This window comes from Phacochoerus africanus, chromosome 6 (genome assembly GCF_016906955.1).
Source record: "Phacochoerus africanus isolate WHEZ1 chromosome 6, ROS_Pafr_v1, whole genome shotgun sequence".
Lineage (NCBI taxonomy): Eukaryota > Metazoa > Chordata > Mammalia > Artiodactyla > Suidae > Phacochoerus > Phacochoerus africanus.
Window position 1 is genome coordinate 112973857 of NC_062549.1, and position 26670 is coordinate 113000526.

At 39.0% G+C, this 26670-nt stretch overlaps 1 protein-coding gene across 4 annotated transcripts in view; it reads right to left on the bottom strand.

Moving 5' to 3' along the window:
* The window catches only part of NTNG1 (netrin G1), a 321825-nt gene extending 296941 nt beyond the window's left edge, over positions 1-24884 (bottom strand). For all 4 annotated transcript variants that reach the window (XM_047785162.1, XM_047785161.1, XM_047785158.1 and 1 more), the window contains exons 1-2: positions 23995-24884; positions 16281-17032 (exon numbers count right to left, since the gene is read on the bottom strand). In XM_047785162.1, coding sequence (XP_047641118.1) covers positions 16281-16526 — 246 coding nt within the window. In that variant the 5' untranslated portion in view covers positions 16527-17032; positions 23995-24884. The remainder of the gene's footprint in view (positions 1-16280; positions 17033-23994) is intronic.
* Positions 24885-26670: the final 1786 nt, after the last annotated feature.

A 26670-nucleotide genomic window follows, 5' to 3' on the forward strand; every position in this document is an offset into this window, starting at 1 on the left:
TACAATCTAGTGCTGAGGTCCTTTTTTCCCTTGACATTAATATTCTAAAATGGAAATGAGAACCTAACCTGTGATTTCCTACGATGATTTTGGATGCCCATTAAAGGATAAAAAGAAAAGAAAAGAAAAGCCAGTAGAAGCAACATTTGAGAACAGCTTGGTTCATTTCAGACTACAACTACATGAATAATCTAGTTTCACAGTAAAGCTTCCATTAGTTATACTATGAGATTGCAGGTTACGTTTCCTCCAGAGATCTCAAAGTCTTTTCTGGTATCAATTTGTCAATAGCCCGATGCCTCTAATCCTGTGGAGCCCAGAGGAATCTGCTCTAGCATTATTTTAATATGGAAGCCTTTCATAAGCTTTATAGCAGTCCAAGCTAAGGACCATCAATAATGACTACAATGCTCTTTTGCCAAGTGCTTACTTAACTAATAAAAGATATATGCATAAAAGAAAAAAGAATGGCTTTGAAAAAAATTGAAAACTCAAGGGCAAAATATTTACATCCTTCTTATATCTACTCGAACTTCATTCAAAGATTAAATTAATACATGTTATGCCCTTAGTGCTTGGTACAATATATGCAATACTTAATCTTTGAATGAAATGCAATGAAAGTTATTATAATTTTATACATGTGATAGTCTGGTATCTACCACATATTAGTTATTGTGACCAAAAGCAAGTCACTTAACCTTTTTTTTTTTTAATTCTCAGCTTCCTCATTTGTAAAACAGCGTTTTTCAACTATACGTTATTATTAATGTGACACAAGATGTATGAAACCATTTTAAGTTATTTTCATACAAATATGAATTATTAGTATAATAAAGATGAAATCTTAACTTTAGACATCAGGAATTTTAACACTGATCATAATTACTTGTATATAATATAAGTTATACATTACACCTATTTAATAAACAGGGCAAAATGCAATATTGATGTTTTACCATTATGGGTAAGACTCTTGAAAATCAAGTTCCTCTCAGTGATCATGCATAAATTCATGCCAGTCTAAGGATGGCTGGAGGCAGGCTCATAGAGTTATGAAGATCTGTTCTGGAACAGTGCAGAGCAAATAAAATAAAAAGGCATTCAAGCAGTTTTATAAATGTTTCTTACTGGAAATCAATGGTAAAGTCAGTAGTCCAATGTGCCCGTGAAAAATGTCATATACTTTCAAATCAGCCTCTGGGGAGAAGATGGAAAACCAAGGTTTGGGATAGGATTGTGAAGACCCCCTGAGTATCAGAGCTACAAACACAGCACAGGTTAGGTTGCTTGTATTTGAATTCTATGTTCATTGTGACCTTTCTGTCCAAAATTACTTGGTTAGGCTTCAATACAACTTATTGAACTGAATCTCTTTGTGATCTGTTAAGCACCTATGATTTGGGATCACTGCACTTGCAAATAAATATGTAATAAGAACTACAGTAAAGCACTCTGTAAAGCACGTTCTCCTATTTTATACAGTACTTTGCCTTTTATAAAGTACCTTCACCTATGTGATTGTATTTAATGATTAATAGATTAGAGAGTAGGAGAATATGCCAAGTGTAAAAAATGATGTTACAGTATCATGTATTGGGAAACATAAGGACAGCTGAACAGAATTTAGATTAATTCATGGGATGGCACAGTCATAACATTTGTTACTGCTGCGATAGATCCACAAAGGGAAATTATTTTAAAAGGAAAACTAAAGACAAAGCTTTGCTTGTTTCCTTAAGCTGGAATGTCCTTCTCTTTCTTCTTGCATCTCAGAGCAGTTTACTCTTCCCTCAAAGCTCAGCTCAAAGGCCATCTCCTGTATGAAGCTATCATTGATCCCTCTGAGTTTGCATGAACTGCTTCTGTCTGTGTTCCCACAGCTCTTTATATGCAGCTCTAGCATAGCCTTTACTTGCTTCTTTGTACATAGCTATTTACTTTATAAGGCTGCTTGAAGGCAAAATCTAGCCTATCCTTGGTATCCCCCTTTGTGACCCTCACAGGGCTCTCCAGAGCAAGGAATTCCATTAACACTCAGAGTATTGAACTAACTGGAGAGAACACAACTAGGTTAAAGAACTAAATACTCCCAGGAGATATCCCTGAGATCACCTTCTGCCAGATTCTGCGTAAGGTTACTCTGACATCATAAATGATGGCCAAGATAGTGGAAGGAAGAACTGAAGCTGAATAAGAGATTATTGAAGAATGCTACCAAAAAGTTAAAAGTGGAGAGAGCAGAGAGGTAGGAAAGCAGACTGTTAGAAGGACTCTTCATTCCACCGCTATAAATTAAAAGCCCACTGTGTATTAGGCACTAAGGATGTAAGAAAGAACAAGGCTCCTTTCCTGACTTCAAGTAGCTTCCAAACCAGTGGGGAGGCATACAAGTAACCAGTGATTACAAAATGAAGTGTTAAATGTACTAGTGAAGATAACGACCTACTCTAAGTCAGCGGGTGCATGTCTAAGAAATCTAGCTATTAAAGTGCTTTAAAGACAGTTTCAATGAGAAAAAGGGTTTAGGAGTTAGATTTCTAGTCTTGTGATAACAAAGTTAGATTCTACACATAAGTGAGAGCATATGGTATTTGTCTTTCTGTCTGACTTACATCACTTAGCATAATACCTCCTCAAGGTCCATCCATGTTGTTGCAAAACAGCAAGATTTCTTTCCTTTTTATGGCTGAATAATATTCCATTGTGTAAATATATACACCATGTTTTATTTATTTACTTATTTATTTATTTGTCCTTTTGCCTTTTCTAGGGCCGCTCCCGCAGCATATGGAGGTTCCCAGGCTAGGGGTTGAATCGGAGCTGCAGCCACCGGCCTACGCCAGAGCCACAGCAACATGGGATCCGAGCCGTGTCTGCAACCTACACCACAGCTCATGGCAACGCCAGATCCTTAACCCAATGAGCAAGGCCAGGGATCAAACCCGCAACCTCATGGTTCTTAGTCGGATTCGTTAACCACTGTGCCACGACGGGAACTCCTGTTTTCTTTATTCATTCATCGATCAATGGACATTGGGATTGCTCCCATATCTTGGCTACTGTAAATAATGCCATAATGAACAATGTTTTGTCTTGGGGTTTTTTTGTTTGTTTGTTTTTGTGTTTTTGGGACTGTACCCAAAAACATATGGAAGTTCCCAGGCTAGGAGTCGAATTGGAGCTGCAGCTGCTGGCCTAAGCCACAGCCACAGCAACTCAGAATCTGAGCCACATCTACAACCCACTTCACAGCAACACCGGATCCCCAACCCACTGAGCAAGGCCAGGGATCAAACCCACATCCTCATGGACACGAGTCAGGTTTGTTACTGCTGAGCCACAACGGGAACTCCTGTTTTGTCTCATTGATCAGCAGTGTGATGGACATACACTGGATGCTTTTGAGGAAGGGTATAACATGGATAATATAGCAGTCAGAAAAACTGACTTAGGACCTGGCATTTTCATCACCATACTGAAATTTCTCTTTCACTTCTAAGTCTCCATGAGAACCAACACATTGAGCCCATTTTATTAATAAAATGAGCTTTTATTTAATTGATTTTCACATAGTTATTTATCTTAACTTTTTTTGTTTCTATAAAGAGTCATTATGTTGCTGTTAGGCATGTCTAGTGCAGTTGTTAAAATATTGATCCATTATAATCTCAGTGCAAATGCCATTGCATCCATGAATAATTATTTTAATACTGTGTTATTTAGAATACATTTCATTTACTTCATAACCACAGTTGTGAAATTATTTTGATTTTAAGTACCTGGCTTGGAGCCAGAACCTCATAAACAGTTAGTTATTAGATAACATTAGTAACATAAGGAGAGGCCAGGCAATTCACAGAAAGGGAAAATATTCAGAAGATGCCTTCGAAACAGAAAATGAGAATCAGAACCACTTCAATTTTTTTACCAACAAATTATAATCACAATGATAAAGGCAGTTAATATTTATTGAGCACTTCCTATGTGCCAGGCATTGTGCTAAGTACATCCTTATCTTACTTATAAGAAGAAAGAAGAAAAATAGCTTGAGTAAGTTAGAACTTGAACCTTTACACCTGTTTAAATCCAAATAAAATATTCCTAAATGTATGCACTTTCCCAAATTACACAACTCCACCTAGGAATACCTGGTTCTATCCTTTTCATTTTGTTTTGTTTTTAAATGGCCGCACCCACAGCATATGGAAGTTTCCAGGCCAGGGACTAAATCCAACCCAGGGCTGTGGCAATGCCAGATCCTTTAACCTACTGCGCTGGGCCAGGGATGGAACCTGTGTCTCTGCAGCGATCCATGCTGCTGCAGGTGGATTCTTAACTCCTGGCGGGAACTCCAGGAGTACCTGGTTCTAAATGCACAAGACTCTTACACCTGAAACTAACATAATACTGTATGTCAACTATATTTCAACAAAAATGAGTGAATAAATTCACTGATTAAAAAATACCCAAGACCAAATGATGCTGGAAACTAGTAATATATAGCTACTCCTTTACTGTTACTAACCCTAAACAATCCCAACTTGTCCCAATAAGCAAAGGTACAAAATGTGTACTGATCTACCTGCACTATCAGCCGACACGGAAACTTCCCGGCAATGGTTTTAATTGGAAATGGAACCTTCCCCTTGCTGTCCAAATTTATTACAGTTACACATCACCCTCAGGTTTTCATCTAGGAGACAAGTCATTCTGGTGACGGATGAAGCAATATTTATATATCATCTTGCAAAGTAAGCAAGGAGACTTCCAGTTGAAAAGCACTATAATGCTATGTTGTTACAGTCCAGTAATGAAGCTAGTGATTTTGTGGGGGGGATTATATACAGCTAAATATTAAAAATAATTTTTAAAGTGCAATTTTTGTATAAGTTACACAGTCAGAGTATACCTTTCAATTCAGGTGGCCAGATGCAAGATGCCACTCTTAAAATGTGTTACCCTCAGTCAAAGAATTCTGCTTATAGTTTGGCTCAATATTTATTTCTCTAAATTTTATGCTTCTTCCTATTGATCCATAATTATGAATATTTACTAGTGATGTTCATACAACGAACATCCAAGTAGTTTACTATCAAACAATTTTTTTTTAATGAGAGATTAAAAGTCAAGGGTAGTCAGTAATTATGGTAGCTATGACAGATTGAACTATGAGTACCCTAACATCTAAGGCAATAACAGAAACACAATTTCTTAAACTTTTTTTCAATATACAATGAGAGCAAGAATATCAGTAAAAGAGACAAAGCAAAACTAGAGAATCCTTATAATCTGTTGGTAGGAATGTAAAATGGTGTAACTATACTTGATGAAAATGCCCATACTCTATAAACCAACAGACTGACTACTGGGTGTACGTCCTGGAAAAAACAAAGTGAAATAACACTCTTGCTCATATGCACCAAGATATGAGTACAAAGATTTTTATTGCTGAGTAGCTTGTAATTACAAAAAACTTTTTAAAAAACCCAGGACTTCCTAAATTCCCACTAAAGAAAAATGTATTTATACAGTGGAATACATACATAGTTTGTGTGTGCATGTATATGTGTGTGTGTGTATTTATGTGCATCAATAAGATGATACAGATCAAATGGATAATTTACAAAAACAATGTTGAATAAAAAAGCAAGTTACAGAATAGATTTTTCAGGATAATAATACTTAAAAACCCCAAAATCAAAGCTATATACTGTTGAAGTTCCCGCTGTGGCACAGTGGGTTAAGGGGCCAACTGCAGGTCGCTGCTGAGGCATGAGTTCAATCCTCTGCCCAGTACAGTGGGTTCAGGATGGGTACAGTTAAAAAAAAGAAAGACAATATTCCTGCCCTTTCATGCTTGTACTGGGGAGGAGGAAAGAGGTATAAATAAAGGAGAAGTATATAACATAATAAATATCAGGTAGTTACAACTGATATTCGTTCAGAAGGAACCCTTAAAGTGTAACCATTGATATCTCTTATGATTGGTCAGTGACCGTTCTGTCCCAGTTAAACTCATATGATGTGATCCAGGCATCACAACCAACATCAGAGTAGCAACCAGCTCATTTTCTTTGTCACACACACATCCTGTTCTGCAACTTGTACTGACCCCAAACACTGGATTCTCCTCTCCCTTCAGAGAGATGCTTGGAAGCACATTTGATCTCTTCATTTTTTTCATTTCCAAGGAGAAAAGACAGCAATAGGAAACAAACAAAAAGTTCTATGTGATGATGGAAAATCATTGTTCAGACATGACCTGATGATAATGTCAGCTGCTGGACCTCTCAATGGACATCAACCCTCTGGAACGAAAGGGCTATTTCTTTGTGCTGAAGCAATATCCAGCTCAATTCTTCATTTAATATTTATTTTAGAAGTCAGTTCCAAAATAGGTCAAAGAAGGAAAACCAATTCCGGTTTCTTCCTCAGCTCATGCCTTTAATTTTCATGGAACTGATACTATGAGAATCTATCTATTCCCAGAAAGATGAGAAGAAATGTACAACTTGCCAGTCTCAGTAAGTTCTTTTCCAATATGACGTGTGCGAAACAACTTTCATCCTTTTCCCCTTTTGTAGGAAAAGAAATTTTGAAATCTGAAAATGGCACATGAAAAGCTACCTGCCCATTGGTCTGGTGAATTAAAACCAAAGCAGATTTCACACCAGCCACTTTATACAAGGAATATGTTTCAGTATGCAACTGTCTCCAAAGGACTGATTCTAAATGAAAGGGGGTGCTTTACTGAGGGTAAATTACACCTTCTCCAAGTGTTTGTATTATAAACAAAAGACCTCAGGGAGCACTCCGATGAATACTTCCTGGCTTTGAGATGATGGCCCCCTGCCATCAAAATCCAGCACAAGAATAAGCAAAATTTCCACAAAATGAAGGGCATAGAAAAGTCTCTGAAAAAAGACCTATTCTTCTGAAATAAAGGATATACAACCAATAAAAAATGTTTGATTAAAAGGCACAAATATATATATATATTTAATATACTAATATTATTTATATATATTTAATGTATATATTTGTTGGCTTCAATACAAAAGTTCAAAAAGGGGCAAAAAGTACAAAGGAGTAAAACTACTACAATTAGGAATAAGAAAATTTAAACGGCCAAGAAACATACTAAAAATCAGTATTTTCAATAAGCCAATAAATATATCTTTAAGCAGGAAAAGTCATTTTACCTTCCAATGTGTTCACATATCAATGCCAAATTTTATTTTTTCATTCTTAAAGTTTTATTGAAGTATAGTTGATTTACGATGTTGTGATAATTTCTGCCATATAAGCAAAGTGACTTAGTCAATGCCAAATTTTAAAAATAATTGTCTTGGCAGACAAGGTGGTGGAAATAAAGATAATTTTATCATTTTCCTTTTTGGTAAACTACATCTCTTCATCTATCTGCTAAGGCCCTATGTTAGAAGAAAATTTAAGAATATAAGGTATCCAGGATTTTTTTTTTTTTTGTCTTTTTGCCATTTCTTGGGCCACTCCCATGGCATATGGAGGTTCCCAGGCTAGGGGTCTGATTGGAGCTGTAGCTTCCGGCCTACACCACAGCTCACGACAATGCTGGATCCTTAACCCACTGAGCAAGGCCAGGGATCAAACCCGCAACCTCATGGTTCCTAGTCGGAGTCGTTAACCACTGAGCCACGACAGGAAACCCAAGGTATCCAGTATTGATAAGGATGTAGTGACTGGGACATTTCATAAAATTCTGAAGGAAGTATAAATTAACTATCTTTCTGGAGGACAGTTTGACAGTAGTTAAGAGCCTTAAAAGTGTAAAAACCAAACAACCTAAATGTCTATAAATAGAAGACTGATTAAAGAAATATCCATATAGTAGAATACCACATTGCAGTATATCGCAAAAACATAATGTTCAATTGAAAAAAGGAAGTTATACAATAATGTGTACACTATTATTCCATTTATGTAAGTTCAAAAACAATGCTATTTATGATTTATGGATAACCACCAAGATTTAATTTTCAAATATTCATTCAAAAAAAAAAGGAATATAAAGAAAGAAAAAATATCAGAGAGCATAGCACATATGAAAGGGTAAGGGCCGTTTTGCAAAGCTTTTGTTCTGGCTGTGTATGTGGATATGTGTGTGTTTACTGTGTCCCAGTTTAAAAAGCATTTCTCACTGTGGATCAATTTAAAGCAAGTTTTAAAGCCACGAGTAGAGTTTACAAGGTGTAATTTACTCATCTTCAGCTTGTTGCTCCCAAAGAGGTGCCGTGACTTTTCTCTCTACCATATGGCAGAAGCTGTCTTCCTTCTCCCTCTCTCAAGTCCAGACAAAAGAGAACAAAGCCCAGAAAGAGGGGCCTAAGTCCCATGTCCTGATTTAAGTCCAACATCTCTTTCCCCGTTCCGGACACAGAAAATGCCCCTTCCAGCCAGTACAATTCCATCCTTGAGAACAAAAGAATATAGCCCAATCCTTCAGCTTCAACTAAATACAATATAATGAGCTCGCCATCCTAAAAAAATGTGCATTTAACATGGGAGGCTTGGAATACAAAGGAAGAAGGGTATGTTTAACAAAGAAAACTATACTTATATATGTTTACCATAGCATTATAACCAATAGAAAAAAAATGAAATTTAAATAACATCAAGTCATCAAGGAAGGAAGATAATTAAATAAAATATATATCCATACAATAGGATATTATAGCTATCAAATTATATTCTCTAAGAATATATAAACTATAAAACTATAGTAGTAAATGAAAAAAGATGAAAAGTTATATGTGATATGACTTTGTGATTCCAATTTTGTAAAAGAAAATCTATATTATATTTAGGGAGAGAGACTTGTAAGAAATATGGCAAAATGATCTCAATGTTGAATATTCGGTTTTTCATCTTTTGCAAATTTTTTATTTGGAAAAATATTTTTTTAAGATTAAATTAGAACTGGAAAAAAAAATCTCTCCCACATAGATTCAGTGTGGAAACTCAGAGTAGTTTTTTGTCTCTCCCATCTCTCTTTTGAAAACATCATTATAAGCTGCCCAAATGCAGTAGCTAAATTTTTCTAGTTGTCTCTTAATTTACAGAATAAATAAAAAAGGTCCTCAAGAAATAGAAAACATTCCAGAAAATGAAATACTATATTCAATCAATTGTTTAATTAATCAGTTAAAAACATGTTATTATTTGTTGCCTAGGAATACGGTAAATGCAATAGGGTAAAAAAATAATGTAATATATTGTCTCTGTTGAGCTCCTACTCTGTAGCAGAATACAGGAGGCTGTTTCACATATTATCTCACTTAAAGGATACTGAGTCAGGTCTTATGAATCTTTGCTCCTCTTCCGTCCTGCCAGATACAAGATGTCAATTTACCATTAAGCAGGCCACTCAGCTGTCATGTAAATGCTGTGCCTTCTCCATCTGCTGCACCCAGGCTTTTTTCAGGTTTTCTTCAGACACAGTTTAACATCAGAAAACACATGAAACAAAAATGTATGGGGGGTGTATAAATCAATTAAGATGTAATGAAGAGCTAAATGGTACAGTACAGTAGAGGAGATGGATAGGCATATGTTTTAACTACATAGTTTAACGGTCAAGAGAATGATATGAGCTAAAATTGGCAGGAAGTATACAGAGAAACCAACTTGCCATAGACCTGGAAGGACGCGTGGAACTGGGCTAAGTAGAGACTATTCTAAGCAAGAGGAATGTCTTCTGCTTGAAATAGGGAAAACACATGAGCTGAGGGGCGATCTTATATAATGACACTTGTCATCACCATCAGAGGATCAAGATGTCAGCCTAAAACCCATGCACAGTTTCAAAGCTAAAGAGAACAAGCCCCACTACCACCACCAAAAGTCTATAGACATGCCTGAGAAACCCCAAAACAATCTACATGGACAATAGGTTTTTGCAGGACACCAGTTCTCACACTTTTCTAGTGATATTTTGCTAGAGCATACAAGGTTACCTCTTAAGGACCTGAAGGAGATAACTGAACATAGTCCATACAAAGCAATTATTATATTGAAGTCTAATGTTTCATCTTTAAAAATCTTGCATTTGTGCATTCAGTTAAATGCTCCTCCTAATCTTTGTGTAAAATTGGAGCTTCAGATATGTCATGCTTATTAGTTTATGCAGCATATTCTAGCATCTGCTGTATTGAGAAATACATACATATAGGTAGATGTGCAGACAGACAGACAGACACATTCACACATATATTTATATATATGCAAGTGTAACTCATCAGGTCCTATGAATTTTTCTTCGTCTTCCATCCTGCCAGATATAGGATGTCAGTCTACCATTAAGCAGGCCACTAGGCTGTCATTTACATGCTATGCCTCCTCCATCTGCTGCACCCAGCCTTTATTCAGGTCTTCTTCCGAGACAATTTAACATCAGGTACTTGGCTACCAGACAGTATTTTCCAAGTGGCCCTTCAATATGCAGCAAAATAATGTTTCACCTTTAAATTCTGACTGCTGGTCTTACTTTTACGCCCCCATTCCCATCCTCTGGGTATACACAAAATTGTATTAATTTTGCTGAGGACTCTACTTCCATTGGAGGCAGGGACCATATGTTATTTGACTGTTTGGGGGTTTTTGTCTTTTTTTCGGTCTTTTAAAGGCAGCACTTGCAGCATATGGAGGTTCCCAGGCTAGGGGTCTAGTCGGAGCTGTTGCTGCTGGCCTATGCCAGAGGCACAGCAACGCCAGATCCGAGCCGCGTCTGTGACCTACACCAGAGCTCATGGCAACCCTAGATCCTTAGCCCACTGAGCGAGGCCAGGGATCAAACCCGCAACCTCATGGTTCCCAGTTGGATCCGTTTCCGCTGCGCCACGACAGGAACTCCTGTCATTTGACTTTGATTCTCACCACCACCACCAGGTTTTGAGCATGCTATATGCTCTATTCACTTCACTCTGCATACAGTAGGCTGGAGTAATAGTTGTGCATTAGTGCAACAGAGACAAGAGCACTTGTGCACATCGAGAATACTGTCAGGAAACAATGAATGACATGAGGCAGCTTTACGTTTTGTTAGCCTCACCATAATCTTTATCAGCTACCCCCCCTCAAGGCCTCCCCCATAAACCATGCATGCTATGCCAATGCAGACTCAGTCCAAATCCAGTAGTCCTCTTCCAACCGGATGTCTAATCTTAAATCCCCTGGAAATGCCATTGGGTCCTGACGGGAAATAATGAGACATAAGGTTGTAAACACCCAGACATGAAATCCAGGTAGGGTACTTTAGACTTGATGCAATAGATAATGAGGAATTCTTGCAGGCTCCTCAAAAAGGGAATACTTGATACAGTGAAATATCAGAAAGATTGCTCTCTGTAGAACTTAATTCACTGCAAACAGTGAACTGCGCAAACATGAACGAAACTTTTCTAAGAAATAAGTCTAAATAATGAGCTAAATAACAATGAAGTGTTAATAATGAAGGAGCTGAAGGTCTTTAAAAATTCCGTTCTGGCATAATTAAGGGATAAATCAGTTCAAATGAAAGATGTCACTGTTATTCATTTATTAAATTAGGTTTCATGTGAACAGGGTGGATTTTTTAAGATTATTTGATTATTATATATGTTAATGCCATTTCCAGTTTTTGAAAAATTGATTAATGCCTTGCCATTGAAAATATAACTATATTTATCAAATTAACTTCTCAAAGGCCACTTGATAGCCACCAGATGGCAACGTGAACTGACATCAAATCAGAAATGTAAGTTATGGATAGCTCTGAGACTATGTGTCATACTCACTCATCCCACTGATTTCCTTTAAAATTGTAAAACATGAAGGCTTTGCACCACTTCTGTAAATTCCATTTGAACATAATGAAATATGCTCTATCCACAATGCTTACAATAATTAATTTTTTTTCCTAATAGAGGTCTATCTAGAAACAGCACAATATGGAATGATCATTAATAGTCCTGCTATGGTGCTTGAATAAATGCCTATCAGGAACACAGGCACGCATTAGTAAATTTCCTAAAGAAAATCCATTTTCATTTCAAATCCTGACATTTTATTTAGAAAAATTATACCCTTTATTTTAATTATTTCAGTAAACATAATGAGGGTGTTGCTAACTACACCTCAGAGTACTTTATTTTCTCCATTTTTTAGTAATATGAGTCTACATGTAATTAAAGGCGTGCTGCATTAATGATGCCGAAGGTCTCCAAGGGACACATTTAATGTCCACCTCATAATATTATGCCAAAATTACATGCACAGAAGACTTTTTAATAATCTTTGTTTCCTAATTTAGTTTTGATTGGCTCTGAAATCCATAGCTGCACTCAAGGGCTCACATTTCTACCATCATCAGCACTTCTGCGCCATAAATTGTACAAACGCCCATGACTTCTTCCGTCTCCAGGCTTCCTTTGAAAGCTTCTGTTTAACTTATCCAGAAAATTAGCTGCAGCCTGGAGATAATTGCAGATAATTTTGCCATTTTTAAGCCACTGGGGTGTTGCGTGGAGATATGACAGCTAAATTTGTCTAAACACAAAGAACAAGTCATAGCTTTGTGTTGTCACTTCAGCTTTACGCACAGGTTCAGATCATCCTATTTGCTCTTTATGCAAATTGAAACAAATTGTAGTCACCAGATGATCTGTGTGTTCTGACAAAGCTGTGCTACCTGAAGCTTTTATGTAGCTGAAGGAAGGACATGATCTATATGAACATGTTATCCCAGCCTAAAAAAATGCTTAACCTTCTACCTTTCTGATTCTTCCTCTCAACAAAAATAGTTTTTTTAGCCATCAACAACTTACAGGTTATATATCAAATTAAATTAAAAAGAAAAAATATGGTCTCAATACACACAATTCATGCATATATATTTATACTTATATATTTATGTATCTACTCCCCTATTCCACTATCAAAAGTAGAAATGGCAGACTCTCCCATAAAACTAGTGTTTAAAGTGTTGATACTATTCCTGTACAACAATTTAAAATTACTAGACATTAAAGAGTTATTAAGGAGGTTATCCAGGTTTAATAAGCAGAAATCTACTGTTAAATGAAATATGGTCCTTTTTTCCTAATATTTCATTCTAAAGCAAATGCAGCATTCATGGACTGTCACTGGCATATAATGATGGAGGCAAAGCAAAAAACAACAACACAGACTCTCAATGCATTGCCAATGAACTTCAACTTTCTATGAGATAAATTGGTTATGGGAATTACAAGGTATTTCTCTGACCAAATGTCCCCTCAGTGCTCAGAACTGCTATAGTCACAGCTAATAAGGGTGTTGCTAACTGAGCAGGTGATTATTGAAACCATTCTGAAGCAAACATTTACATATCAGGGCTAAGCTGTGATTGTGCTTCTGTGGCAGCTGCCCTGATGTAATAGGCCATAACGACTCTGAGGGAGCAGGTATGAATGCATGTGTCAAGGCAGGGAGAACATGAAAGTCATAACACAAATGACTCTATGGATTCCCATTAGACCTCCGGCTAAGGAGCACCTAAACAGGTCTGATATGACAGCGTCCTGAGACAGCTTTACAGCTTCATGTCAGGAACCCTTATACCAAAGAGTTTTATGGAAAATGTGAAACTGCAGAGAGGAAGTGTTGCTATATTAGGTCTGGTATATAACATGCATACAAATAGTCCCAAAGTATGCATTTAAAGGACAGATGATTAAATCTGTTATGCCAGTGCAATGCATATTAAGGAGTCCAAATTAAGTATTGATAGGTAACATCTCATAAACCTCACACTCTCCCTTGGAAAACAATTCACTGCCATGACAGGCTTAAACTCACCAAGGCTTCTGAATATCTGCATCACAGTAAGATGAAGCCTTTTAAAACACTTTCCTGTGGACTTTCATATATACATATAAAATACACGTTAACTACACTTGAAAAAGCTGGGAGGTATCATTTCCATTTTTTTTCTCCTTTCGTCTCTAACATCACTTAGCCAGTGGACTGGTAGGAATTGGCTTATTTAAGGGCCTTAGACCATGCCTGTGAACGGCAGGCATGAGAAGTTCTATAATGTGCCCTTTCCCACTCATGATGGGAGAAAGACACATACTGAAGACACCAAGTAAACCCTTCACCATGATGGACGGGAGCAGTGCTGAGCAAGCATTCTCTTGCCAGAGGCTGACATCAGGGAAGCTGCACATTTAAATCCCACATTGAATACAACATATAGGGCCTACGCAAGTCCAAACAGCACTCTGAAAAAGGATCTTTGCTATTTTACTTAAATATGCAAATTATTAAACAATTCCAGAAGAGGCATATTGCTACAAGTACGTGCAAACCAATACCTAGAGTTAGAGTTGTTCTTAACAATATGAAGAGTTGGCCCGGAACTCATCCTCCGCCAAGGAGTGGATGATTGTACCAGCTGTCACCTTAACAGCAGTTTCACCCCAGATACGCAATGAGATCTTAAATTTAACCTTTTATGAGAAATTACTAAAAGCCTTATATATAAGGCCAATAAATGTCCCAGCTCATTTACAAATTTATTACAGTTTTCCTAATGTGTTTGAATCAACTCCTCTTCTGGAAGCCTCTGGTTTCTAAAAGGCAACTTCTTTGCAAAAGCACACACCTGTTTCCCAGAGAGACGGGTCCTTTCTTTGAAATATTTAGTCTTTCAGGGCACTTTAGTCATAGTGACACCTAATAGCCAAGCTTTTTTTCTCACTCTCCACAAAATCAGGTTTAGACTATAATTCAAACCAGTCCCCAAAGGCACTTCTGAAAAATGGCAAGCCCTTAGCTTTTAGGTGAAAACACTCTTTATTGCTCAAAATTGTTTCCTGTTGCAAAACCTTTTCTACAGTGCTAGGTCTAAGATGATCTTATGCTAATTTAACTCACTGGGGACTGTGAACAGATGCTACTTTGATTAATAGTTTCACTATCCTGAAAATGCCAGGCCAGGTTCAAGATAATAAAGTCAGGTAAGAATATTATTAAAATCTGCCATACGATTACATCTGCTGTGTGGAGAAAAATGGGATCACAGTTCCTACATCAAATATAGACCACCCATAATAAGAAATAACAACATAAACCGAAGAACCCACTGTCTGAATTCTTTACATTGCTTTACATCATTTTAATCACCAAACTCTTTACTAATACCTTAAATTTATAGCAACACTGTTAAAATTCAACATGTTGCTCCAATGTTACCTTTTTACATAGCGTCTACCTTTCCGCAAAGAAAAAGACATATCAACTATGAAAACAAGAAATTCTCTAACTTTGCCTATCAAAAAGACAGTATTTGAATTTACATGTGCAATGTCATTACTTTTCAGCAAACATGTTTTCAACATTCTCTATAGAAAACCACAATCCTCGAAAATAAGAAGCTGCATAAGTTGATAAACAAGACTCTTGTGAAAAAGCTTCCATGAGGCTTTAGCCCCTGTCTCCTCCTCTGCTTTTCTCACTGGTGTCCTAACCAAGGATTTCTAAATCACAGCAGTTTCCTAACGAGGAAAACCATGCTATCTACATTCTAGCCTTGAACTATGGAACTGGGACTGGCCTTACGTAGGTGAAAAAACCTTTGTGTTTTGTATTTTTTTTTTTTTTTTTTAGGGCTGCACTCTTGGCATATGGAAGTTCCCAGGCTAGGGGCTACAGCTGCTGGCCTAGGCCTCAGCCACAGCATCTCAGGATCCAAGCCACAACTGTAACCTACACCACAGCTCACAGCAACGCCAGATCCTTAACCCACTAAGCAAGGCCAGGGATCGAACCCACAACCTCACGGTTCCTAGTCGGTTTTGTTTCTGCTGAGCCACGGCAGGAATTCCGAAACCTTTCTGTTTTTAAAGTTGGCTTACCACAGGATTTTATCCTTATCACATCACATATGGCCTAATCATATTCCCAATCCCAAATATGAAATTTAACCTTGAGTTGGACTTTTTCTTTTATAATTTATATTTGGTGCACTTGTCACAGTGAAACCTTTGGTTTTGCAGGAAAGTGGAAGGTAAGTTCCAATGCATCAATCACGCTGTACAAACTGTAATTCCAGGTGGTGCAGGCCTCCGCTGAGAAGGAAGCTAGCCTGTTAGCACAAATCTGCCACCTGCAGACTCAGCTCATTGCCTGAGTTGAATCTTTATACTCACCACATTTGTATGCATATACAACACACCCACACTCAATACGAAATATTCTATTCAAAAAGGTTGTCTCACCATTGCACAGAATGTCTCCGGAGGGTCTCCACAGGTAATGTCTGGAGGATCCAGTTTCACTTTCAGATATTTTGTCATGTCCGTGGATTCTGGCTGACAGGCCATGTAATCCCAAACTTTCCCTTCTTCTGTGTAAATCTGAGTCTTACACACATCATAATGTCCCCACACCAAGGGGTAGGGCTGCATCACCGAGGACACTGTAACCCACAGGGCATGAATTGACAGGAATCTTGACAAATACATCTCTAAATTCTTGGCAATCTTTGTGGTAACTAAAGCAGGGCTTACTTATCTGTGGTTTCTATTTTACATGTGCATCTATGTCTCTATGTCGGTAGGTCTGTATATTAAAACAAAAGAGGATAAGACTTCAAAGTAGATTCCAAAACTAAAAGTGGAGGGTTCAGAAATTGTGCGTGTTCAGGTATATTGAGGACTTTGGTGGAAGCCTAGCATACTTGTGCATTAGGCATTAAGAAGGACTTGCAGCTTTTTCGTTGTCCTAGAACATATCTATTAGACTTGGGTCTAGTTTGGTTCTGGTAAAAGATGTCCAGTAGCAGGTAATGATTTATTAAAGTGATGGCTCTCCTATTGTACATCCAATAACCCTGGTAGATCCTCGATGCTCACAGCTCACAAGGGATGCTCAGACACACTGAGGTATCAGTATCTGAAGCAAAAGGATGAGTTTCTGTAGCCCGGCATCTGCTCCCCATCAATCATTCTTTTCTTCTGGCACCAACACCCTTTTAGAAACAAGAAGAGTAAGAGTTATTGTCCCAGAATCAATGCATTATGAAATGTGTGCTATGTTGACATTTGGGAGGTTTGATGCAATATAAAGCAAATTGGTGTAATATGGATAACCTTTACTCAGCTGATTTGCTAGAATGAGCAAACCACAGAAATCATTCACATTGGGGAGAATTTCGATACAAAGGATTTAACTCTTCCATAACAAAGACAGATGTTGGTGTTTCAGGTGAGTTACAGGTTTTCGCTTCAAAAATTACATTTCCATCTTGACAAAACTGAGAGCAAGCAGCTAGATTTAAACACTTCTCATATACTGCAGTGCTAGACAGTCTTCCAGGAGAACAATGGGGAAAATGAGAGCTTTTATAACAATGACAAAGAAGTGACAACTACTTGTATGCCTTTTGTCTCTTGGCAAAGAGACCCTAAGAATCTCCAGATTCCTTGTACATTTCTTAGCTTTTGTTAACTGGAGTGAAAATCGGCACTGTTGGCACCAGTCTGTCCCTTTGGACTTGCTTATTATATTGGAAGAATTTAGCATCTTTTGTTTAGTTGCATTTAGTGATAAAGATAACTTGGCTCTGAAAAAACTACTCAAAAATAAAGCCAAAGGAGCAAATTTTCCTTTCATAAGAATTTTGTTTTCTTACATCTTTTTATAGCCATTACATCTGCATTTGCAGCTACTTTCTGTAACAGAAGAAGAGAATTTGTCCCAAAGGCGAATATTATACGCTGCTTTAAAACTAAAAGCTCTGTAGTAAAACGCACAATTTAAAATGCACATATAAAAATAGCTGAGGGTGAGTTAACAGGCCATGAAGCAGAATAATATGGCGCTAATTCTAAGAGAAAATAAAAATTACTGTTTAAAAGTACTTCTGATTAACTGATAATGCAGCCTACATATCCATGGGTACAAGTTATTGGTGAGTTTAACTGGCAACTTTTCTCTTTAGCAATCATTGTCCAAATCTACACAAATGGTAACAGTTGGAATCTAGTTGTAGAAAAGTATATGTGCTTAATTAGCTGGTTCATATTGTCAGTCCCAATAATTAACCATTTTTTTTAATGTAAAAGAACAAAAAAGCCTACAGACTTAGGAAATACCATTATAGACCCTTCAATTCACACTAAGCAGTTTAAATATGGAAGTTCACTATCCTCAAACAATCTTATAAAAGGAATTCACTATATTTAAATAAAGTACCATCTTAAAATGAACTAAGCCTCAGAGACTATGAAATGCCAACAGATGGTTGAATTGTGTTTCCATAGCAAAGTAATTTATAATAATTGCTTTATGGATGCAAGTGCAATTTTCATTATATTCAATTCATAAAATGTTATCATACTGCTGCAATTTGTGATATTTTTTATTAGGAAAAGTGTTGAATATTTGAGTTCCTATGATGCAATAATTAGCAGTTTGTCTAAACATGTATAAACTACAGATTTGAATCTGCCTCCTTGTAACATAAAGATTATATTGTGTTCAGTACATTTTGAAATCTTAAACCGAAAAGAAAAAAATCACAGGGAAGCATGTGTTGTGGCTATTATAGCCTTCTGCTTTTTTCAGATTCATTGGTAATTTTAAGTTGATATTTTCAGAAATATCCAACATTTTGACAATTAGTAGTGTGAAAGGGTATTACTATAACACAAATGCACATATTCTAGATGCACTTTTCAACTGTGTTGACTACTTTATTATAACAAGAACAAACATTTTCATGGGGGGGGGGGCGATGGGGAGTGGGGATTATAAGTGAAGCAGTGTGAAATCTACTATACCAGAAATTATTAACTTAAATTCTGAGTTTCAAATACAAAGCAATGTATTTATCAAGAACCATACGCTCTTGAAGACCTGAAATGAACTGCTCTGAGTTTGAACTGAGTACTACAAGTTAATTTTTAATATTATTTTTGAAGTATGACCTTCAAGATACATTTGAATCCTCCCTGAGATTGTCACTTTTTAAAAATAATAAATATCATCCCCCTAATCTATTTATTCTTGGCTACTGTCTTCACGCACATTTTGCCTCACGTGAATCACAAAATACAGGATGTCCATATACATGTGTGCTAAAAATTTGAGCACCAAGGAAATTTATGGGAACCTGTTACTATTTCCTGACACAACAGTGATCCCATTGTAACGAATTCTCATTAGAGTACACCAGAATTATAATGATGGTCATTACAGAGAATTATGGACTACACCATTGATCGAATTTAGAAAACTGACAAAGAAAAACGCAGAGGAGTGCAAGACATTTGAATATTAGGCAGTTGCAGGACTGTGCGACAGACATTCTTGACAAGAAGCAGCCAATTATAGCTTAAATTTCTGGCACATAACCAGTTGTGATTAATAGTTTTCCATTACATTACAGACATATTATTAATGTATTAAAAATGTCAAGCTTTGGCAAGCACTAATATGGCATGGCTCAGTTAGTCTGCAGAATTTACATTTAATGAGCTCCCATTGACACAGAAAAAGATATTGACCACAGCATATTACAGATCAGGAGCAGAGGGTCACTAAGCTGTTCTTTAACATAATTATTTGATTTCATTCCAATTTTTATGTTTGTAGCATCACTTAGAATGTATCCTTCACATCAGGATTTCCTTACTTTTCAGCGCCACAAACACTTCAAAGAAAATCCTCTCAATTGAAAACTCATAAGAAATTAAATCTATGAAGTTCCATGGCACACAATGGAAAAGAAGCTTCTGTCAAAACCAGGAATTTTCTATTAAAGTATAATTATGAGGTTTCCAAGAAACTAAAATGATTTAAAAATAGAATTTTTTACCCTTTAACACTCTATTACCTAATGGCACCACTTCCCATCTGGCTATGCTTTCAAGCAGGTTAAAATCATCAATAGCTTCTTAAAAGCTAGGTCATCACAGCAAATATCCAGGCAAACCGATTATGAGAAGGACAGTCAATGACAGATCTGGGGGTTTAATATACTAAACTAATCCCTTCTTGCCCATAACTGAACGAATTGCCAAGTAACGTTGGCTTTGAATATGTCTCAGGTGAATTTCTATCACTAAATGTGAGCAGCTTCAGAAGAGCTCTGGGCAGCCCAGTTCTAGTTCTTTACTTTGTGAACCTTGAGAACTCACTGTAATCAAACAGTGCCATCGTCTCTACCTGTGCACTAAGGGACTGGGAAGTCTTCTTTGATATAAATACCCATTAATACGCTATGAGTACTCCAATGACCTCTGACTGGTATATAAATCTATGAAACCAACGTGAAAATATGAAATTATGTCATGCCCTCAATTTGACAGATGTTACTGATCTGGACTAAAATGTGCTATAAAATGGTTTTGCATATAAGAAACGTAACTTTTTCCAGGATTCTGTAGTTAATTCCCTTCTATCTTGGGTTAATTTTGCAGAAGGCATTTCACAAATCCTTTCTTTCATCAGAAAAGAAGCCTCCCAAATATTACATGGAAGTAATAATGATCAAAATTATAGACAATTAAATTCCAAAAACAATTGCCAATTTCATCAACTGAGACGAAAATATTGACAGTAAATCCACTAACTCTAGCTGGCTCTCAGTATTTGTTTTATTATATAATCTCACTAGGAGGTGGGGGTGGTGGTAGTAGGCTATTTATTCCATAAATACTCAGCTCTTCAGGGGCACCTGAAATAGACAGCTATTGACTCATTTCTCACAGACATTAAGAATTTTATAAATATGCATGTTTCTGAATGGGAAGGAACAAAAAGAACACTGGCTATAATCATATTCCATTGAGTGAAAAATATAAGGAAATACAGACATATCCAAATTCCATAACCTATCAAAATTAGCAGCTTCCAACACTGTCATAATGAGATTGATTAGATGAGATATTTAATATATACTGAAAGATCTTTGCATTTACTTATTTGCTGTGAAGAAAGAGTTTTTTAGTTATCTTAATGGGACACATTTGCTTCTATACTTTTTTAGCTGTCTTTCAAGATATAAGGAATTTATCAGGTACTGCAACATCACTGGCATATTTTATTCATACTTGATTGGGTATTATGAGCAACTGTCTATCATGAGAACCTTAATAAAACCAAATAGCACACCTTAGTATCTGAAAGCTCTCCGTTTTCACTAAGAGAATAATGATTAGGGAAATTAGATAGCATGGATTTTGTAAGATGTTTAGGGATGGGATAATTCACAAAATTATTTCAGAATCAGTTAAGTCTAGAATAAATAAACAGCCTCATTAATATAGAACAACAAATCTGTCATTGTCATGTAAGGAAGTTCAGAAATCCAAAGTTTCAAATAGACATTTGAGAAAATCTACATCCACCTGAAGTTTTGAAACAAAACTCTGGATTCCTAAGATAAAATTATTTTTTAAAGTATGCTAAATCTCTTACTGACCTATAATTCATACATACACATACATTTTCTGTTAACCTATCACTGATTTTCTGAATTGTATGAAATTTTCTCTTTCCAAGTGACTTAGTGTTTCATAACTCTAAAACTCTTTCTCCAAATATTTACAATACTTAGAAAACATATCAACTAAGTGTATAACAGTTTAATTTTTTTGAACATTATTACTTGATGTTTTTTCAGAATAACAACAGAGGCAAAGACAGGTATGTGCATCACTTACAAATATACAAAAGGATACTGCAAAATACATTAGCCTTCTCTTAAAAAAGCTAACTTGAATCACTTTAACACACATACCCGGTGAAAGCTAACAAACCGACAATCTCAACAGGAAAAAACAGCTTTATGTGCATATAAAATCAACTGTTTTCTTACAAAATGTTAAGATTTCCCTTTTAATTTTGCAATAGAAAGTGTCACCAAAATTGTAGCCAACTATATGGAATTTTGAATTCCCTCCTGTTGGTCTTCAGTGGTGAAATAGATCTTATCTCATGGCATCCAGAAAAGAAAAGGAAATGTACCTCTTATGCATGTAAGCTGGAACAACATTCTGTGTGAAACACTTGAGGCAATTTTTCTTTGCATTCTGATCCACATGCAAAGATCCAAATTTCATATTAATGAAAAACTTAAAGTTACTTATCTTCCAAAAGAATCTTGGGCAGTTATTGAGCTGACTTTCCTTTGCCAAAGAAAAAAGGGGGAGCAGGTAGGTGTGAGGCGTTCTAAGTGACAGTTCAAAATACTTAATAAAACCGAGGGTTGCTAATACCCAAAGGTTAGAGATGCTCTCAAGGACTGGACAAATCAGAAAAAAACTAGCCCCTACTGCAAAAAAAAAAAAAAAGAGAGAGAGAATTTATAGAAAACTTTTTCTAACAAGCTTAGCCATTAAGTACACTAGAATACATTTTGTTAGAACTGTTCTGGGGTTTTTTTTCCAATTATAAAAGGAACCTTTTAGTATTTTTCACTCGTAAAATAGGGCCTTACTTCTAAAGCAAATCCATTGCCAGATACACCACATGTTTATGGAATTCTGAATCTTACTCAGAATTTTCCATTCCAAAGATTGACAAACTGTTATGATATCGAGTGGCTCCATTACCATTCCTTGGAAAGGGGGGGGGAATAAAAGCCGGGGATAAAAGCTCTCTGGAAATCTATGCCTGATGTGAAGATAGAAACACAACTTCCGACTTTTCCAAATAAAGTTCTTAAACCCGCCCCCCGCTAGGAATTTTCCTCTCCTACCCCGTAAATTACAACCATCCTAAGTGCATTTCTGGGGGGAGAAAAAGAAAAAAGTCCCCAGTGAGGCTACCAAAATCAACAGCAGAGGGCGCAGTTTCTTTCTTTATCTAAGTTTTCCCTTGTATGAATCACTTAATTGGTTATTTTGGGCCCAATAATATTCAGTATTATTTGTATTGTATATAGATGTCCACAGATCCATACAGGAGTGCAATTCAATGTCCCTAGCCGGATCCATCAACCGATTAATGCAATGCCAATATAGAATCTGAAAAAATATTCCAAAAGCATTCCTACACCAAGTCTTTCCCTTTTTCAATTTTCCCTTCTCCCCAGCTGCACAACATGGGATAGTAAAGCTTTAATCTCGCACCAATAAAGGAGATTAAAAGAAAGGAACTTCAAAAGCTCAGTATGGCCACCAGCTCCACAGAACCGGTAAGAGGGCAAGTTTTTCCCCTAAGCAAGGACAACTGGCAAATGAAGGGGAAGAAAAAAAGGAAAGAAAAAAGAAAGAAAAAAAGAAAAGAAAAGAACCCTCCATTGTGTTGTGGTGGTCCGGGGGTGGGGGCGGTGGGAAGTGAGCTGTGTGTCTGTGAGTCCGTCGATGGAAGCACCCACTCCGCGCCCAGGCACTGAGTACAACACACAGACACGTAACCCGCCCAGGGCGCACACCAGGAAGACTTGTGTGTGGGTGTGAGAGTGTGCGGGGAGTGTGCGCGCAGAGCCTCTGCGCGCTGCCTCCTTAAGGCGCTTCACAAAGTTCCTCGCCCACCCCAAGCCTGCCCTCCCGCCTGTGGATTGCGCTGGGGGTGGGGTGGGGTGGGGGAGTCGGGAGGAAGGGAGGGGGAAAGCCGGGGGGAAGAGGGGCCGAGGCAGGACATGCGGGTCGCTGCGGGAAAGAGAAGCCGGAGGCACTCACCGTGGGGCCCCGGGCGGGAGCCCAGCCGACGGCGCGGGGCGGCGGCCCAGCCCAGCCTGGTGCGCCTCAGGCGGCGGCCGCAGCAGCGGAGCCCCGGGCGGCGCTGGGCGGGCGGCGGCGGCGGTTACCACCGAGCCTCCTCCGAGGCGCGTGCGGTGCTGGAGAGCTGAGGGTGTGGACTCGGGCACCGCCGCCCCACCGCCGCACCCCCGGAGTCCCGGTTGCGCCTGGCCCGCGGCGGAAGAGGACCCCGCGGACGCGGAGCCCGGCGCCTGCCCGCCACTCCCCACCGCTTAATTACCTTCGCCTCCGGCCCCGGGGGGAGCCTCCTGTGCGTCGCCCCCTCTCGGAGCCTTAGCGGAGAGGGGGAATTCCTTCCCGTTGACGTCCTCTTCCAAAATGCAAAAGATCAGTGACTTTGACAGGTAGATGAGGGGGAGGGAATAGGGGTGGGCGGAGAGGAAGAGAGGATGAGAAAGGTGCCTCTCCCTCCAAAAATATACTGATATTAATAATGAAATTGCAACCTTCAGGAGGTCTCGCCAGCCCAGTCCTCCGCTTGCCGGCTCTCCTCCGCGCCTCCTCGTGCCACTGCCTCTGCCACTTCTCGCCTTAAACTTTTACTGAGGGATTTTTTTTTTCTATTTCTATTTTTTCCCCTCTATCTTTTTTTTTTTTTAATTTTTTTAAGCTGCAGGAAGATTTCCTGATTCCCAGGGATCAGAACCAGCGGCCCGGCGGTTCTACCCCGCTCAGCACAGCTTTCATTTTATTTCAGATGAAGACGTGGAGCTTAGTCAGAAGGGACATAAATCAGGACAATTAGCATTGGCGCCAAGAAGATCCTCTAGTACCAGTTTCGCCCAGGCTTCCTTCGCGCATTCCTCCACTCAAGTCAGAAATGTCACTGCACATAGCGTTGATGGCTGCGAGACGCGACGCACCCAAAGTCCATTTGATGAAATATACATGGCCCACGATGCTTCTGGATTGCGGTTCCCGGGGCTCCCCGCCCCCGCCCGCGGCGCCCGGCCGGATCCGGCTCCGAGAGGGCAGCGAGCTCTCTGCAAACTTAGGGGTGCGTACGAATTAAAGAGTGAGCGCGAGCGCCAGAGAAGAGAAAGGAAGAAGCAAGCCGGGGGAAGCTTCAGCCCTCGGAGGGGTGGCATGTACGTTTCACTTAAAAGCAGATCTTCTTCTGCAACTGCCAGCAAGTGGAAGGATGGCAAACCTTATACTACCTCGAGACCTGGGCGCTCCGAGCGGTCCTAACTCCATCCCGCTCGCTGTTGCGGCTGCTGCTCTAGCCGCCGCAGCCGCGGCTCCATTACCTCGGGGTACGGAGGCTCTGAGACCACCCTTCACCTCCCCCACCCTTAGCTCGCCCACACAAGCGGTTTCTAGTAACTCTTCACGTACCTTTTACTCATGCCCTCGCCTGTCCCACCCCTCACTCCTCCTCTCGAAAACTGACCCGAAGCACACCCTGGCTCCTATCTGTGATCATTGAAACAGGGTTTTTCAACCAATTCCCTTGCCCAGCCAGCGGCCCCTACAGCGCAATCCCGAACCTCCTTCTTTAGAAGTTAATTCTCCTTTAGAAAGTTACGTGCTTTTCAGGCCTCCTCACCTTTCTAAAGAGAAAGACAAATGCCCCCGCCCCAAGCCCTCCCTCCCCATCACTGGGGGCTCAAACTTAGTCTGGATCACTCTTAGCTACACACTAATGTCATCCAGAGAAAAATCCAGATTTACTTAAATAGGAAAGACTTTAATTTAAAAAGACTGCTGCAAAAGGGAGAGAGCCCCGATCTTACAAATCTGCAAGTGTCTCAAAATCAAACAAAATCAGTATTAGGTATGGTAAGGGGCATAAGCAGTAAGGGAGACCTGGGCAGATAAAAGAGGGAGTAAACCCATGCGTGACCAACTGATTTGACATGGTCCACCGATTTGGGAAATAAACTGACAAAAAAGCAGACAGCAGTGTTCTGCACTTTAGTGTTTGCTCAGATTTGGGGCCAAGTTCAGGGTCCCATGGGGAGGAGGAGAAGAGGCCAAATTCAAGTTGGGTAAAGACAAAATGGAGGATAAGAAATGGGTAATTGTTGCACACTTGGTCACCCACTGCCATGTCTCACAGCGGAGGCACAGAGCTTGGAGCAGAGGGTATTTGTTTTAGGGTTTGTTGTTTTTGCTTTTTGTCATGACTGGGGGTGGTGATGGCAGAAGGACGCATAGGGGAGAAGCTTGTTCAGCTGAGCCTATAACCAGATCCTCCTTGGCCCTGAGCAGCCAGACAGTCCAGGCACCCCCACCCTAGACCCCCCAACACTTGAGAGGCCAGGATGAACCTTCTCTTCCTGATTCCCTTCAGTCAGGAATCTGTTTGCTTTCCTTCTCCCACCTCTACCCTCAAGCACTGACATTTAGAAAAGAGTTGCCTGCAGGGGTAAACTCTTCAAAGGTATTCTTAGATAGTGGCCATTCCCTGCTCTGCACCCAGTCTCCTGGTGCAGATAAGGGGAGTGCCCCTTATCACCCAACCATCCCTCACAGGCTCCCAAAGCCTAGTCCCTTCTGCAAACCAGTAGGCCCTGAGAGACAACACCCACAGTGGCCTTCTCACTTCTCCTTGGCATCAGGCCTGAACACAGAACAGACAGCTCTCATCCTTACCTTTTCTCTCAAGCCAGGAAAACTCCTTCCGAGTTCCCATTCTCAGCTTTGTCTAATCTTTTTAGGTCCTTCTGTAGCAAAAAGGAAAGGAAAGAAACCTGTGCAGAGATGAGGAAGTTTCCTTCTAGGACACACCAGGATCTTTGCAATATTGGCTGCCAACCTGGAGAAATGTTCCCTTTCAGCTACCAGTCTCAGAACTAACCTCCTTCCTCCTCTTCCAGTACTAAACCTTTCCTCATTCCCAGGGGCTCTTTGACTAGGAGGCAGCCTTCACTCCCAAAGAAGTCCAGTATGT